The sequence below is a fragment of the Scophthalmus maximus genome, chromosome 19, assembly GCF_022379125.1.
Source record: "Scophthalmus maximus strain ysfricsl-2021 chromosome 19, ASM2237912v1, whole genome shotgun sequence".
Classification (NCBI taxonomy): domain Eukaryota; kingdom Metazoa; phylum Chordata; class Actinopteri; order Pleuronectiformes; family Scophthalmidae; genus Scophthalmus; species Scophthalmus maximus.
In genome coordinates, this window is record NC_061533.1 from 9,916,449 (window position 1) to 9,931,153 (window position 14,705).

At 39.6% G+C, this 14,705-nt stretch overlaps 1 protein-coding gene across 2 annotated transcripts; it reads left to right on the forward strand.

Moving 5' to 3' along the window:
* Positions 1–247: 247 nt before the first annotated feature.
* Positions 248–14,583, forward strand: cbwd (COBW domain containing). 2 transcript variants are annotated; one of them, XR_004794549.2, is made up of 16 exons: positions 248–1,072; positions 1,462–1,575; positions 1,796–1,882; positions 2,272–2,368; positions 2,637–2,728; positions 4,832–4,891; positions 5,528–5,565; positions 6,875–6,921; positions 7,548–7,634; positions 7,742–7,786; positions 8,488–8,544; positions 10,791–10,890; positions 11,071–11,122; positions 12,959–13,027; positions 13,104–13,169; positions 13,311–13,387. XR_004794549.2 is itself a non-coding variant. In XM_035639990.2 (16 exons), exons 2-16 carry the CDS (start codon positions 1,482–1,484, stop codon positions 14,017–14,019), a joined length of 1,092 nt encoding a protein of 363 aa, XP_035495883.1. In that variant the 5' UTR covers positions 272–1,072; positions 1,462–1,481; the 3' UTR covers positions 14,020–14,583. The 2 variants fall into 2 exon arrangements, 1 of the variants encoding a protein (XP_035495883.1); XM_035639990.2 differs by lacking the exon at positions 10,791–10,890 and adding an exon at positions 13,946–14,583 and having other exon boundaries at positions 272–1,072; positions 13,311–13,437.
* Positions 14,584–14,705: the final 122 nt, after the last annotated feature.

Genomic DNA, 14,705 nt, shown 5'->3' on the forward strand with positions numbered 1-14,705 from the left:
CACGAGGAGGATGAGACACGCGCGCTGCCTTCCTGGCTAAATAAGCGTTTAGGAATTCTTTTTGGTTTTGTTACCCCTTTTTCAAATGGCTTTTTTTTTCTACCCAAACTGTATTATTACACAAGCAAACAAATCGCTTAGAACCGAATCCATATTGAACTATTATTATTATTATTAGTAGTAGTAGTAGTAGTAGTATTAGTATTAGTATTATTATTATTATTATTACATTTTTTTATTCCGCCTCATTGTCCATTTGGCTGTATGCTTCTGTCGTTTCTTTTCTCATTACCTATTATTTACCTATACATATATACTGTATACTATATACCTAACTATATTTTCACTGCTTTTATACTTTTATTCCATCATAAGTGCACCTGTTTAATATGCTGTTTTACAATGCTGTGCGGAACCTCCTGTCTATCTGTACGGTATGTTTGTACTGTTTTTCCTGATCTCAGTTTTCTTACTTCTCTTTCTCTCTCTCTCTCTCTCTCTCTCTCTCTCTCTGCTGCTGCTGCTCACTCTTTCAATTGTGGCATGGAAAAATGTGAGAGCAAGAGAGAAACCAAAAGCAAACCAAAACAAACAAACAAAAGCTTCTGATGAGTGGAAATGAAATACCCATGAGGCAGAACAAGACCACTGATTTTAATTCCATTTATTAACATTTTATCTGGTCTGAACAGTAGTTCGACGCAGGCGCTTATGAACATATTTCTGCCGCCCTCTTGTGGCAGAGGCCTGGCATCACACTAAGTTTAGTTATTGACACACTCGCTGCTCAGACGGAAAAAACAAAAACAAAAAAGTGTATTAACTGTCATTCAAAGCTTGAATTTATTCATTATTTCTTCGACGGCTAACTTTTGTGTTATTAATCACATTGTTTCCTTTCTGCAGATAACATATACTAAAAATAGTGAACTCACCGCGACACGAAGCGGAACCATTATCGCTACGTCGGGATTTCAGCGGAGCCTTTATAGCGGTGCACGTTGTCAAACGCAAATCCACGGCAGTGCACCGGGCAATATTTTTTGGTGAAAGCTTTGTATATCGGCGTCAGGTAAATTCTTTATACCTTTGTGAAACATGAAAAGTCGGTTTGTTTCGCTGTCGTGTCGTATTGAGCAGTTATTAGGACAAAGTCCACGTTGAACACGCACAGCTCATACACTGCTTCCTAACTGAGAACTAATACCTTGTTGTTCATTTTGTTCTATGCGCCCTCGGAATTGTTATGACTTGTGAAAAGGGATTGTTACAGTGCGACAGATTATTTTGTGAAGCCAAGTCACAATAAGGGAAGCAGGCCGAACAGATGTACAGTATAGGTGCTTTTGAAACACATGTATGCACCAAACTCTTACCAGTTTTTATTATTTACACATAATCCTTGTAACCGCTGTATACAATGTGTTTGAGTCCTGGTTCGTTCATCTTGTGCCCCTGTAGGAAAACCTTTATTTCTGGTGATGGATGAGGACGATGATTGCCCAGAGCTGGTGCCCATCGAGCCCGGTGCCCCTGCAGAGCAGATCCCTGTCACCATCATCACAGGCTACCTCGGTGAGGACTGTCTGTGTTACTCACGGCTTTAATGAGATTATCCACAAGATTATAATCTCACACGTGTGATACTCCATCCTTACCTCAAACAAAAGCAGCTCTGATCCTAGACCAGTTCACCCGCATAATGATTAGAGTGAAAAATGTAAACTGTTGATGCTAATGACCACTTTGCTGAAGTATTCCTCACAAATGTAATGTTTTCCCTGTTTCTTCACAGGTGCTGGAAAGACCACACTCCTGAACTACATATTAACTGAACAACACAACAAGCGGATCGCTGTCATACTCAACGAGTTTGGAGAGGGTAAACTCCTCATGACCTTTTGAGACCTCCCAAATGAATATAACCAATTGTATTAGTTACAAATGTGTTGCCAGGCTGATTGTCATGTGTCCAGGGATCTCCACAAGAGAGCAGCAGAGTACCACTTATACCCTTGCCTGGAACAGAGCAGCTGGCGAATGTGGTTTTTTTTAATTTATTTTTTTTACTATGAATCACTTTATATTTGCATTGAGTTCAGTATAATTTCAAACATGTCCCTTTTCTTACAGTGTCAGTGTTGTACATTTGTTTGTGCTACATACCAGTTTTCTGAAAATACTTTTCAGTTGCCATTGAAACTCTTCTTCATAATGTTTTGAAATGTGTGGATCTTTCTGTTTATGTGACCGTAATTGCTCCTGCTGCAGGCAGTGCCCTGGAGAAGTCTCTTGCAGTGAGCCAGGCAGGAGAACTGTATGAGGAGTGGCTGGAACTGAGAAATGGCTGCCTCTGCTGCTCTGTCAAGTATGGAGATTAACCGTCTCCCATTGTTAAAAATAGAATATAATGAATTGTTGTCTCGGAGTTGTTACTTTGTTTTTGTTACAAGCTACATAAATTCCTACCATATAAACTGCTGTGTTATTGAAGAAACTCTGTAAGAAGAAAATAATCATGTCCTATGTTTATTTTATCGTGGTCGTTAATGTTTGTCTGGTATTTGTACATTTTGTGTACGAGCTTTGCACATGGCTTTTTTAAATCTTTTATTTGCCATTTCTCAATTTCTCAGGGACAATGGTCTTAAAGCCATTGAAAACCTGATGGAGAAGAAAGGAAAGTTTGACTATATCCTATTAGAAACCACCGGACTCGCTGATCCAGGTACATATTTGCAAGTTAATGTTGTGCGGATGAATCATTGTTAAGTTAACCATTTTTTTGTTTTTCAAACTCAACTTTCAAACTCAATATACCTTCTGTGAAACCTTATGGACTCACCAGCTGTTTCACTAGAGGGTGTGATTGGCCTGAAGACAAGCTAATCACACTTTAATTTCTTTTCTTTTTTTTTTACTTTTTATCATCCTGGCATATAATGTGGGGGGTATAGTGATCAGTATGTCCATACGTCTGAAATCGTTTTGTTTTCCAGAGAACTCACAAATCGTCTCGACATTTTTCATGAAATGTCACAATTGTATTAATCAGGTTGTGAAGGTTGTGCCTTTTGTTGGATGGTACAGACAGTATAGAGGGCAAAATGGAAGTAAATAAGGTCTTCATATTCTTGTGTCCACATTGTCCCTAAAATATTTAAACTGGCTCCTCCGCCAGCTCCAAGTCCAAATATTGACTAAAATCTGTTTTTACAATTTTACCATTGAACAAACTGATCTACAGGCCTTCAAATCTGAAATCTGGACATTATTGGCATTCCATTATCTTGGCATTCCTGGCACAATATTTAGGGAGGACTTATGGACCAAAAAATGGCATAAATGTGTCTGAATAACGATTAAAACAGCTGCAGATTTCTCTGTAATTCCCACATCAGAACTGAAACAGGTTATAACCCTGAGGACCGGGCTTGTATTGCTATGACAGGAGCAGCCAAGGAGCCTATTTCCATCAGGGCCGCCCCAAAAAAAAACAACCTAGCTTTCCATTCAGCTCTCAGGTCTGAATCAGGAAATCAATATTAGGCTATTAGAGGGCGACGGCTGTGGCGATCGGGGTGTGTCGCTAAGTGACAGGTGTCAGGGGGTACCAGCATTGGCAGACACACACCAGTTGGCCTCACAGACGGAGCCAACAGAGCACGCTCAGACTCAGGGCTGTCCTCACATCTCTGCCATGTCATTGGCTAAGACAGGCTTGTTATCGATGAGGACAGGTCTGTCATTGGTTGCGGCAGCGCTGTCAATCACGGTGTCTCCCAGGGGATTCTCCCCTTCCGTTCAGGAAGAGGGATGGATGAGTTATGTGAAACATGCCACTCAAAAATAGTGTTTTCATTACACAGCCATCAAATATTTACAATGCTTTCTTTTTCTCGCTGGGCAGTTTGACAAAAGGGCATTATGTGAACAAGCTGTGGCTGGCATGGCAGCAATGGCTCTTGTAATAACCGCGTTCACAGGAAAATGGAAACAAACCACATCTACGAGCAGGAGATAAACAATTGAAACCTTCTGATATTGGTTTTATCTGCTCCACAGATCTCAGCCAGAAAAAGGAAAGCATACTGGTTTTCTGAAAGTACTGTAGTACTGAATTGTGCTGAACACAAATACTTAAGATGTAGATGTCACTGACTAAAACAAATTCACATAACAATGAAATTGTTAATTTGCTGAGAAAATAAAGAATCAACAACATTTGTAGTAATAAATTCATCAGATGTCTTTTATTAAGTAAAAATGGCAACGATTTTCTGGTTTCCAGCCTCTCAAATGTGATAATTAGCTGCTTCTCTCTGGTTTATCTTTTCATATAATGTATATCTTTGGGGTGGTTTTTCTCCTGAAAAACAAATAATTTAATTTAAAGTCAAGTTTAATATCTTTAACATTTTTATCAACAATATTATCAAAAAATTGTGATTTTTTTTTATATGTTAACTATTTGTTTTTATCAATAAATTATTTTATTTGATAATACTGCTTACATGCTTTATTGAGTTTTAAGCAATAAACAACTCAACACACTGTACACCCACCCCAGACAGCTGCACAGCACATCTAACAAAAACAATAATAAAAAGAGAGAAAATAAAAATTTAAAAAAACATGACATTAAACCTAAATAGACTCCAAATTAGATTGTAGGTTAATCAAATTACAACAAACAGGCAATTAAACAAAGCATTTTTTTGGTCCGCTACATGTATGTGAGTTAAAATCAAACATCTTCTTATATCTGCAGGTATATATTTTCAGTATATCAGCCGTTTATATCTAACATGCATTTCCTATCCTCTGCCAGGAGCTGTGGCCTCCATGTTCTGGGTCGACGCAGAGCTCGGCAGTGACATCTATTTGGATGGTAAGATATTTGTAACGACACGCAACTGTTTGTCCTCGACGTCTCTGTTTATCTGCACCACTTAGTATGATTTCTCTGATATCGTCGGTCTGTGCCATGAAACCTAAAAGGAACACTTCATTCTAGCGCTGCCATTTAAAAGCATTGTGCTGCTATAATGTTATAATTCAAAGGGTATAACACTTAACATGAGACCGATTAACTTTATAAATTCCAACATAAAATCAAGCTTTCCTTGCAAATAACTCTTTGGATTAAGGACTGATGATAGTTCTAGTGGGGACAATATGGCTAAAAGTCAACATGTTGACTCCAGTGCAATTTCAAGACACATTTTTGTGACTTTCCCAAATGTTGCCTGACTTGTTGGTAGGGAAGACGTGCTTTATTTATCTGCTTTGTGTGTGTATGCATGAATGGTGTCTCGCTCATCACACCAAATACTCAGCTGCTCGCTCTATTGTGACAGGCTAGTGGACCCAAAGTATACTTCAAATAGCCGAGAAAGTCGTAGAAGCAATCGGACAAAGACTAAACACCAAAAGGCAACTGCGGTGCCAAACGAAATGTGCACAAATTGTGGTACTGACTCATACTCACCAATCCCCAATAACTTGTACATTTTGTTCACCCAAGGCATCGTCACCGTCATTGATGCCAAGTTTGGACTGCAGGTATGTACTTGCTGTAATGGTTATTCATTCATGAAATGCTGATTCATGTGTAGTGCAGAAACGGTTAATAAAATGGATGTGTTCATGAAAATAAAATAAAATGGCAATAATTTAAATTGTTGATTAATCCATTAAAGTCTTCTCTTAAGCAAAAAGGCTCAACATTGCCTGGCCCCACTTTCCCTAATGTGAAAATTTGCTACTTTTCCTGGTCTCTCTTTGTGTCAGTTTAAAGTCACTTTTTGGGATATTCTCATACGTATTTTTTTTCCATTTTTCTGATATTTGATATGCTCCTTTAGTCATTTTGTATATAAAAAACACTATTGGAAAATGTTCAGTCTAGAAAATAATAATTTCTTGAATCCCTAATCATATTTGTAGTATTTGCTCCAGAGCACCAACATTAGAAAAATAAATGTTGGGAATCTAAAGCCAAAATAAGCAGTTAAACTTACGAGACTGTCCGTATACCCCCAGCGGCACACACACTCGCGCCCTGCTCTCCCCACGGTGTTTAAAAGGAACAGGATAAGTGACACCTAGATAATGGGCTCTAATTTGAAGGTGTCATGCACAGTGAGGTGACACATTTCATGGCCTAGGTGCTGTTCCGTCGTCTGAGTGGAGAGAGGCAAGATGGAGGTAATCCTGACAGAGAGGAGGAGAGGATAACTCATAGTGAAAGAGTAATTGATATCGGAGATGTGAGCATTGTAATAGGACTGTCACATCTGCTCCCCTTCCTCTCCCCTCATCTGTCTCGTGGAATATCCGTCTGTCTGAGCGATTTCAGATTCACCTAAGCCCTTGGCCTCACACCGTCTGAAAGGGCCTTTGTCTCTTGTCGCAGAGGTCGTTGAATAAAGAGCAGAAATCGGTCAATCAATTTTTTTTTTTGTCATTTATTCCTTCAGAGTTGAAGCTGTGGCGAACTCAGGCAGTGAACGGTTTGTGTCAGATTGACACTCAGGGGTCAGGATCCAGATTAATGCAAGATATTAAAGATATCAGATATTAAACTGTTTTGGAATATGCCACATTGGCAGGGCACCAACACTATGAAATGGGATCTCTTGTGGAAAGTCACTTTAGTTCACAAAGGTTAAATACGAGCACTTCTATCAATCAATTTATCCGTCACATTTTATAGTTTCAACCGTTCACTGATATTTCAATGTTTTTCCAAAATGTGCCCAAAGTTGGAAATCCATATGGTCAGCATGAGCAACTATGTACTTTGAAGTGGGTTTTTTTGTCTTAAATTGAGCGCATGTGTAAGTTATGTCCACTTTTCTTCTTTCTGTAGCAACTAACAGAGGACAAATCAGAGGGACTCGTGAATGAAGCGGTCAGGTATGTTTAATGTATGTTAGAGGCTTTGGAGGTAACTTTGGACAGAGCCTGGGAAGTTTTTTTTCCCCCCCTGTTTTTGAGCTAAGTTCACATGAGTTGATATTCATTTGGCAACAAAGCAAAAGTGTGCATTACCCAAAAAATGGGAAATTATTTCAGTAAATCCACCAAAACCGGTCCCATAACTTGCTGCTGACCGTTTGCCACCCATCTGTGTCTCCCCCCGGACGTCTCTGTTTGTCCCTTCCATCAGCTGTATGGTGGTGGTGGTGTTGTTGTTGAACAAATACACCGATGAAGAAAGACCGGTTGCATGACCCTTTGCATTCTTTATCTTTGTTTGTGTTTTCACCTCTAAACCAAACAGCACTCGGCTCCCATTTGAGTTTGGCATGTGATGCCCACTGCCACCCACGAACACTTCTACACATTCACACAGAATGAACAATTTGACACGGCGGTGACGTCCTGTCTCTAGCGGATTCATGTGTTTTTTTGTTGTTTTTTTCTCAATCTTGATTTTAAAGTTTTGTTGGCGTCGTTTCTCTGCTGTTGGTGGTTTGTAAATATTGAAGAGCATGTTCCCTTGCCAAATAAACAACATGTTGTGTTTCATTTCTTTCCAGACAGATCGCTCTCGCTGACTTGACTATTATCAACAAGACAGACCTGGTTGATGAGGAGGAACTGAACCATGTCAGAGACACCGTCAGGTCAACATTTTATACTTTATGTTGCTGCTTCATATCTGCTTTCGTTGTTGTTATAAACCTGCAAATTCATGATGCCAAGTTTCAACATTTTTTTTCTTTCACCTCAGATCAATTAATGGTCTTGTCAAGATTCTAGAAAGCCAGAGATCAAGGCAAGCTTCTAATTTTTTTTCCCCCTTCCTGAAAAAACACTTGATCATTTTGTGTGATGAGGTTCTGTTTTTTTTTCTGCGGCCCAGTCCGTTGTCTTTGTTTAGTGGATGAAATCCACGTGCTGCTCCTCCTCAGATCTTTATATCAAAGATGAAGCAGTTCAGGCGTGACATTGCTCATGAGAACCCCCCAACACTCACACACGTATAAATACACAAACTGGCGCACCCTGAGTAAACACCAAACCTTCAAATGGTGTCCAGTTACCCACAAGTCTTTTCTCTTTGACCCCGGGCCTTGAAGCCAACATGCTTTGGGTACGTGCAAGTATGTGTGTGTGTATATGCACCCTTTGTCTTAGCATGTTGTGTGTTGTTGGACCCAGGTAGCATCTGGCTAACACAAGCAGTGTGTTTCAAAGGTTGGGGTGTGTTTCAGATCTGCTCTGCTCCCCCCCAGAGTGTTCAGACCAGGGTGAGCAGATGAAAGACACCGTGTAGCGAGGGGTTAATCGGAAAAACATTCCCACACCTTTTTTGCTTAAGTCGTTTCACTTGGTTCACCTTAATGTTATCTTTAGCCAATTTGCAGCAAATGCTGGAATGTCTGGCTTAAAATATTACCCACCATGGTGTGAGTTGGATTTTAAATTAAACTGGGGGAAAAACGTAAAAAAATAAGCAGTGATCTTCTTCCTCAGGGTGGATCTCTCTGAAGTCCTGGATCTGCATTCCTTTGACAGTAAGGATGGAGCAAAGTGAGTTGGCGTTGTCCCTCTTTAAGTCTTGTGCACACAAAATGTATTTCGTCTGAATATAATTGTCTAGGACCTGACTTTGAAAAAAACAAAAAACATTTCTTTTCAAGCCTAATATCAATTTGATATTTAAATGTTTTAGAGGATTAATTGCAATATATTCCTTTTTTTTTAAGAAATTAAGCAAACATGCAAAAAAATAGAGGACACGTTACTTCAGAGCTTTATCAGTGGAACAATCTTGTAATGGAGGGGGTAGATAGTCAGACAGTGGAGATAGTCAGAGAGCCGGATCGATTTCTGTGTTAAAGGCAGAGACGGGCGTTGTTGTATCACACGTCTCTGATTCTGCTGCTATCATTCGTTATCAGACGATATGGGGCCGACGATATGCCAGCTCTGTTCGGTTCAGTCTAAAACAAGCAAAGTTTGTGCAATGACAGGTCTTCGTAACGGCAGTGAACGGGCTCCTGAAACAGGCTCAAAATCCAGCTCCGCAAACGGTGAAAGAAAAAATGGCCCTGAAAAAAATCCCAAGATGTAGCACTACTCCGAACATAACAACAGATTGAAAATCAAACACAACTGGCAGATGGTTTTGTGCTCCACTTTTGCACAGATACACTGCCCCTGATTTTGTTGTTTAGATGTATTTAAAAATGAACTAAAACATTTGGTGTGTTATTGTCTAGACTGCATTTTCGAAACCAATCCCAGTACCGATATCCAAGAACAATCCTTTTATGAGGACATATTGAACATTTTCTCATATACTGTTTCAGCCCAAATTTCTTACACGTGAGGGAAATATTATGATATTTCGAACTTGTTAGTGGTCTCTGGTTGACAAACTATGTAATGGTGACACTTCAACTGAATTCAGACACTATTAAAAGTTATAAATGGATATCGACCTTGCCAACGTACAGTACCACTGACGTTGTATTTTGAAACTTGCAGGGAAAGATCAAGAACTTATTTTGACCTCATCGACGGCCTTTGTTGTGACTCTGTCTGAACTGTGTACCCGGCGGCCTTTGATACTATTGCTCACCGTGTTTCTCTCTAATTAACAGACTCTCTTTATTGAGCGTCCCCCTGTTGCACCACAGGGTGGTCATCATATTGTATCCCCTGTAGAATGTCATTCTCATGAATAGAGTCGGTGTTCATCCCTTCATGTGAATGAACCGGGCCGCGGTGTTAAAGCTCTCTTACATGCCCTCGGTCAGTGTCTCTGAGACCAGCTGCAGAGGATTAGAGCCGTGTGTGTCCACTGACTCCCGAGGTATCCCCCATGTCCCAACACACTGCTCCTTTGCCCCTGCCTTTGAGAGTCCAGGCCCCTCCTCCCCTCGATCCCATGCTGGCTGTTTGAAGCGGCCCCCCGCCGCTCTGCCTGTGTGGTACTAACAGCACGCAGGGCTCGAGCTGCTGGACACAACATTTAGCCTCCTTGTGAGGTCTGATGGGGAGAACAAGGGGCTGTAGTTTATTTGGGGGTGGCGGCGAGTGTTTTGTAGGATTTAATTGCCATTTCTAAAGTTTTCACAAGTCCATTCAGAGTTGTGTCATTAAGCACTGATACAGAACACTTTGTGTTACATTGTGAGAAACACACAAAGAAAAAATGGGATGATCCAAAATGGTATAATCCACTCTTCTTCTGCAGAAAAGACGAAAGACGTGGAGAAAATCCATTTCAAAAGTGCTCAAGTACTTTCTTTTTGTACTTACATTGTGCACTGTTCGTTAGGGTTAGGGTCATTATATTTAACCTTTATTTAACCATGAAAGCCTCACTGATTATAGAACGATTTTACAATAGGCAGGCAATAACAATGAGCTGCAGATAAACTATGTAAAACAGCAAACACAAAATACACAAAACAGGGCTATTATGATAGGAAAAATACAGTTTCTAAAACAATCAGGTAAAAGATTTTATCCTAAAACAAAACCTAAATGGAAGCTTAAAACAGCATCTCCCAAGCTTTTACATTTGTGAGCCTTGACTACTTTGGAAAAAAATGGCAGAAATATGTCACTAACTGTTTATAATCATGTGACTTCTGATTTATCTATTTATTTTAAATTCATATTACTCCGTCTTGGGGCTTCGGAGACCCAGGATTATAACCACAAGCCAAAAGACAACAAGAGTTGTCTTAAACCATAATGCTAACTATCACCAATCCAAAAAAATAACTTGTCAATGTATAATAATTCTTAAATACTCCCATCAGCAGCCAGAGCCGGGAGGACACAGCACTTAAAGATTTCATCACTATGCCATTTTATTTAGAAAATCCCTGGATGTTGCAGTGGTCAGTTCATCATGACAAGGTGCACTACAGCTGACACATTTATACAAAAAAATCTTATTTAACAAATTATTTAATACTTTAATTTAAAAGTTTTTAAATTAATTTTGCTTTCTGCTTTTGAGATAAAGTTCTTTTGAGCCTTTTGAAGTGAAAATGACTGATGATGTGTGGAATGAAAATCATTTTTCTCCTCTGAAAGTCTGGCAGAGAAGCTCCAGCTTGTGAAACCCACAAAGCCTCATCTCGACAAGGTATTGTTCCTCTGCTCTGAACTGTTTCACACGTCTTCACTCCCTGTACCAACTCTCTTTAGGTTTTCCTTGTTTTGTTTGCTAATTTTTTTCAACACATCATTTCCTACAGACTAAAGGAGGGGGGGGGGATGCATTCTCCTGAGGCTAAAGTTGTGCCTTGCATCCCCCCTGGCTGTGACACTGTAGTGAAAACTCCCTCCCTGCTTTGGTTTTTTTGTGTTGAGATCAACTTGAGGCTTTTGATGTTTTCTTGTTACACTACAAATGGATGCAGTCTCGGCTATACATGGCAGCACGGACACCGGTTCGCTGTAGACGTCAGTTGACTGAGCGCACTGTGTTGGCTAGACTGACCAGAGTCTTGGCTCCTTGTTATGGCTTTCCAGTTGTTGGAATTGAATCCAGATGTCATAAATTGTCGTATACAGGCTGTGTTTCACCAGATGATTAGCAACTGAATGTCCGATATGAAAAGGGAAACCACATGTTGACCATTTTCATGAGAAAAGATGCAATTCATCCCCAAAACAAATAATTTATGTCAAGTTCTTTTCCACAGAGATATGAATTGTAAAAATAATTATATTTATTTCAGTATTGGTCTCATACCATTTCTCCTGATATTTTCATCAGACCGTGAAGCAAATTACAATTAGGCCTTGTTTTGTTTGTGCTTTATAACCATGAACTTTTATCACAGGATGAGGAGAGATGAGGGCTGTTTGTGTGGGCAAATAATGGCATTGTTGTCTGTTTTCTCCAGGTTCCCTTTCCCGCATGAAGCTCAACGCCCCCCCAGACCCCCCTCCCCCCGTTCTTCCCCATGTTGCTCTTTTCATGTAAATGAGAGGGCTGTTTTCTGTTGTTATACCAAATGACAAGGAAGTGTGTAACCTTAACACTTCAACACAAAACCCCCAAATATCTGCAAAGTGCTCTTTTAATGCTGTAAGGAAGTTTAGAGAGGTGTGTGTGTGTGTGTGTGTGTGTGTGTGTGTGTGTGTGTGTGTGTGTGTGTGTGTGTGTGTGTGTGTGTGTGTGTGTGTGTGTGTGTGTGTGTGTGTGTGTGTGTGTGTGTGTGTGTGTGTGTGTGTGTGAGAAATAGAGCGAGGTGCCGTTGCTGGGAGTTGTGGGTTTTCACACAGTCATTGACAAAGTCATCAGCCGGGGCGTAAAAAACACGTCTTTTGTTTAATGTTCATTATGACTTTGCTAATTTTCAGAAATATATGTTAAAATGTAAATAAATGTCATCAGTGAATCTCACTCAGGGCGTGAAAATGGTATAACTTCAGGTACTTGTACTTAACTTAAGTATTCGGTTTCATGTTATTTCATACCTCTACACATACGGAAATATTCTAATGTTTACTCTATTACTCTAATCTAACTGCTTAAGTACGTGTTACTTTTTCGATTGAGAATTTATACTGAAAAAGCATATATCATCTTATGTGTTCCTGAAGATTGAACTGTACCCAAAAGTTTATCAAATTGATCAAATTAGCTCTGCCATGACAACATCAAAATAATAATATTATAACAATATATATGGTGTATATGAAAAAATCCAATACTTTGAATGGGCCATTTTCCATAACAAGTACTTACTTATGTTTGATACTTTAGTGTACTTTGTTTGTACAATGCTTTTACCCAAAGCAACTTACAAATGGGGGAACACACTTTTCACTCAGAGTAAAAGATCTTAATATTCTAATACTACTTTGAAAGCCTAATATTGAAAAGAACCATGGTTTTTAAAACCATTAAATGTCCAATTTCTTGTATAAATTCCAATTATTTCTGATTGGTGTTTTATGTCATTTTCAGAGCATTTTAACTGCGACCTTTGAAGTGGCTGGTGATCTCTCTGAGAACGCCTTGAATCTTTTCATCCAGGTACAGACACTGAATCATTGAGCTCCTGCTTCCATTATTGCTTTGGAAAGTAAACACCCATTTTCCTCCGTTTCAGGATCTCTTATGGGAAAAGATGTTCAAAAACAAAGAAGGGCAACCCATGACCGTCATCCGGTTAAAGGTACAATAGAGCACAGTAGTCACCCCTAGAGTTGGCAGAGATCAATAACGGCCGCTTTATTATCTGTATTAAGCAGTTCTTACCACGTCATTCACCATGGGTTAATGTGTCACTCGTGACTTGTGACTTGTGTGTTTTCAGGGCATAGTATCATTTGCAGGTAACGCCCACCAAGTGATGCTGCAGGGGGTCCACGAGCTGTACGAGCTGAATGAGACTCCACAGCTCTGGGAGGAGAACCTGCGGATTAACCGACTGGTCTTCATTGGTGAAGACACACACACTTCTTTCACATACTCACTTTACATAATTCTTAAACACCACTGTAGAGGTGTAGCCGGTTTCAACGAGTTGCTTTACGTTGATTAAAATGGCTTTTGATGAGAATCTTCTGTTAAAGTTGTAGCGAAATACAAAAATGTTCACTAAATGTTGGTGGTTCGTCAACATTAAGTTACAACTTTCAACGTTTTGTATATTTCTGATCCATGAAGTTTTCAGTGAAACATGAAGTTTACACACTTTTTTTACAGGTTTATAATTTTCTAGAAAATATCTCTTTAAAAATTCCCAGCAATTTTTCCTGGAAAGTTTTTAATATGATATAGACTAATTGGAAAATAGAGACGGTTCAGTCTTTATTTTAGTTTGCTAGTCATTACACAGCAGGTCAGTGGAAAATGCAAAAATGTGAAATTGGTCCTCACACTATATCTTTGTTTGTCTGTGTTCATAAAGTCACACCATGTCAGTGCTCACTCCTCTCCTATTTGCAGGAAGGAACCTGGACAAGGACGTTCTGCGGGAACAGTTCATTTCCAGAGTGGTGCCGGAGGCAGAGAGAAATTAGCCAGAAGATCTTCTCTTTGCTGAGCCAGGAGCAGAAGCTGTGGCATTTGGCCATCCATAAATCTGGGACTGTGTTTCAGATGTTAATTCCTTTCCTTCATGAGGATGAGGTATGTCAGGGGACGGCTATGGTTGCTGTGGTGATCAAGTTTTCAGTCGCGATAATCCATCACACAACCACCTCTGAAAGCTACAGTAAGAGTCTTTATGTTGCTGTAGTTCCTAAGCTAAGTGCGGAGGGATGCGTGATCACACCATTACACTTATCAAACACGGCCGCTATAATTAACCCCTCAAATCATTTTTAAAGAAGGCTTTGTAAAATTTGCAATTTATGAGCTTTGGGAGCCCGAAGTGTGTTGGGGGTTGCAAATACTATGATGCACATACTGTCCCAAGTCTGGTACAAGACTGTACTTTGTGAATGAAGCTGCTTTGATCATGTTTCCAGCTTTTAACTTCTCGTATTTCTGAATTATTTAAAATAAACAGGGTTTTTTTTTCTGAAAATTCTGTAATTGTTTTGACAAACCTAAAATAAATAATGAATGTGTATGTTTTAAAAGTTGGAGACTGTTAATATAACTACAAAGTGCTCAACAAAGTGGCTGATTCACGGTGATACTCGACAAAGTGTGAAAAGGGCGTCCAGCAGGATTAACATCTTAGCTTTCATTGTTTAGAAAT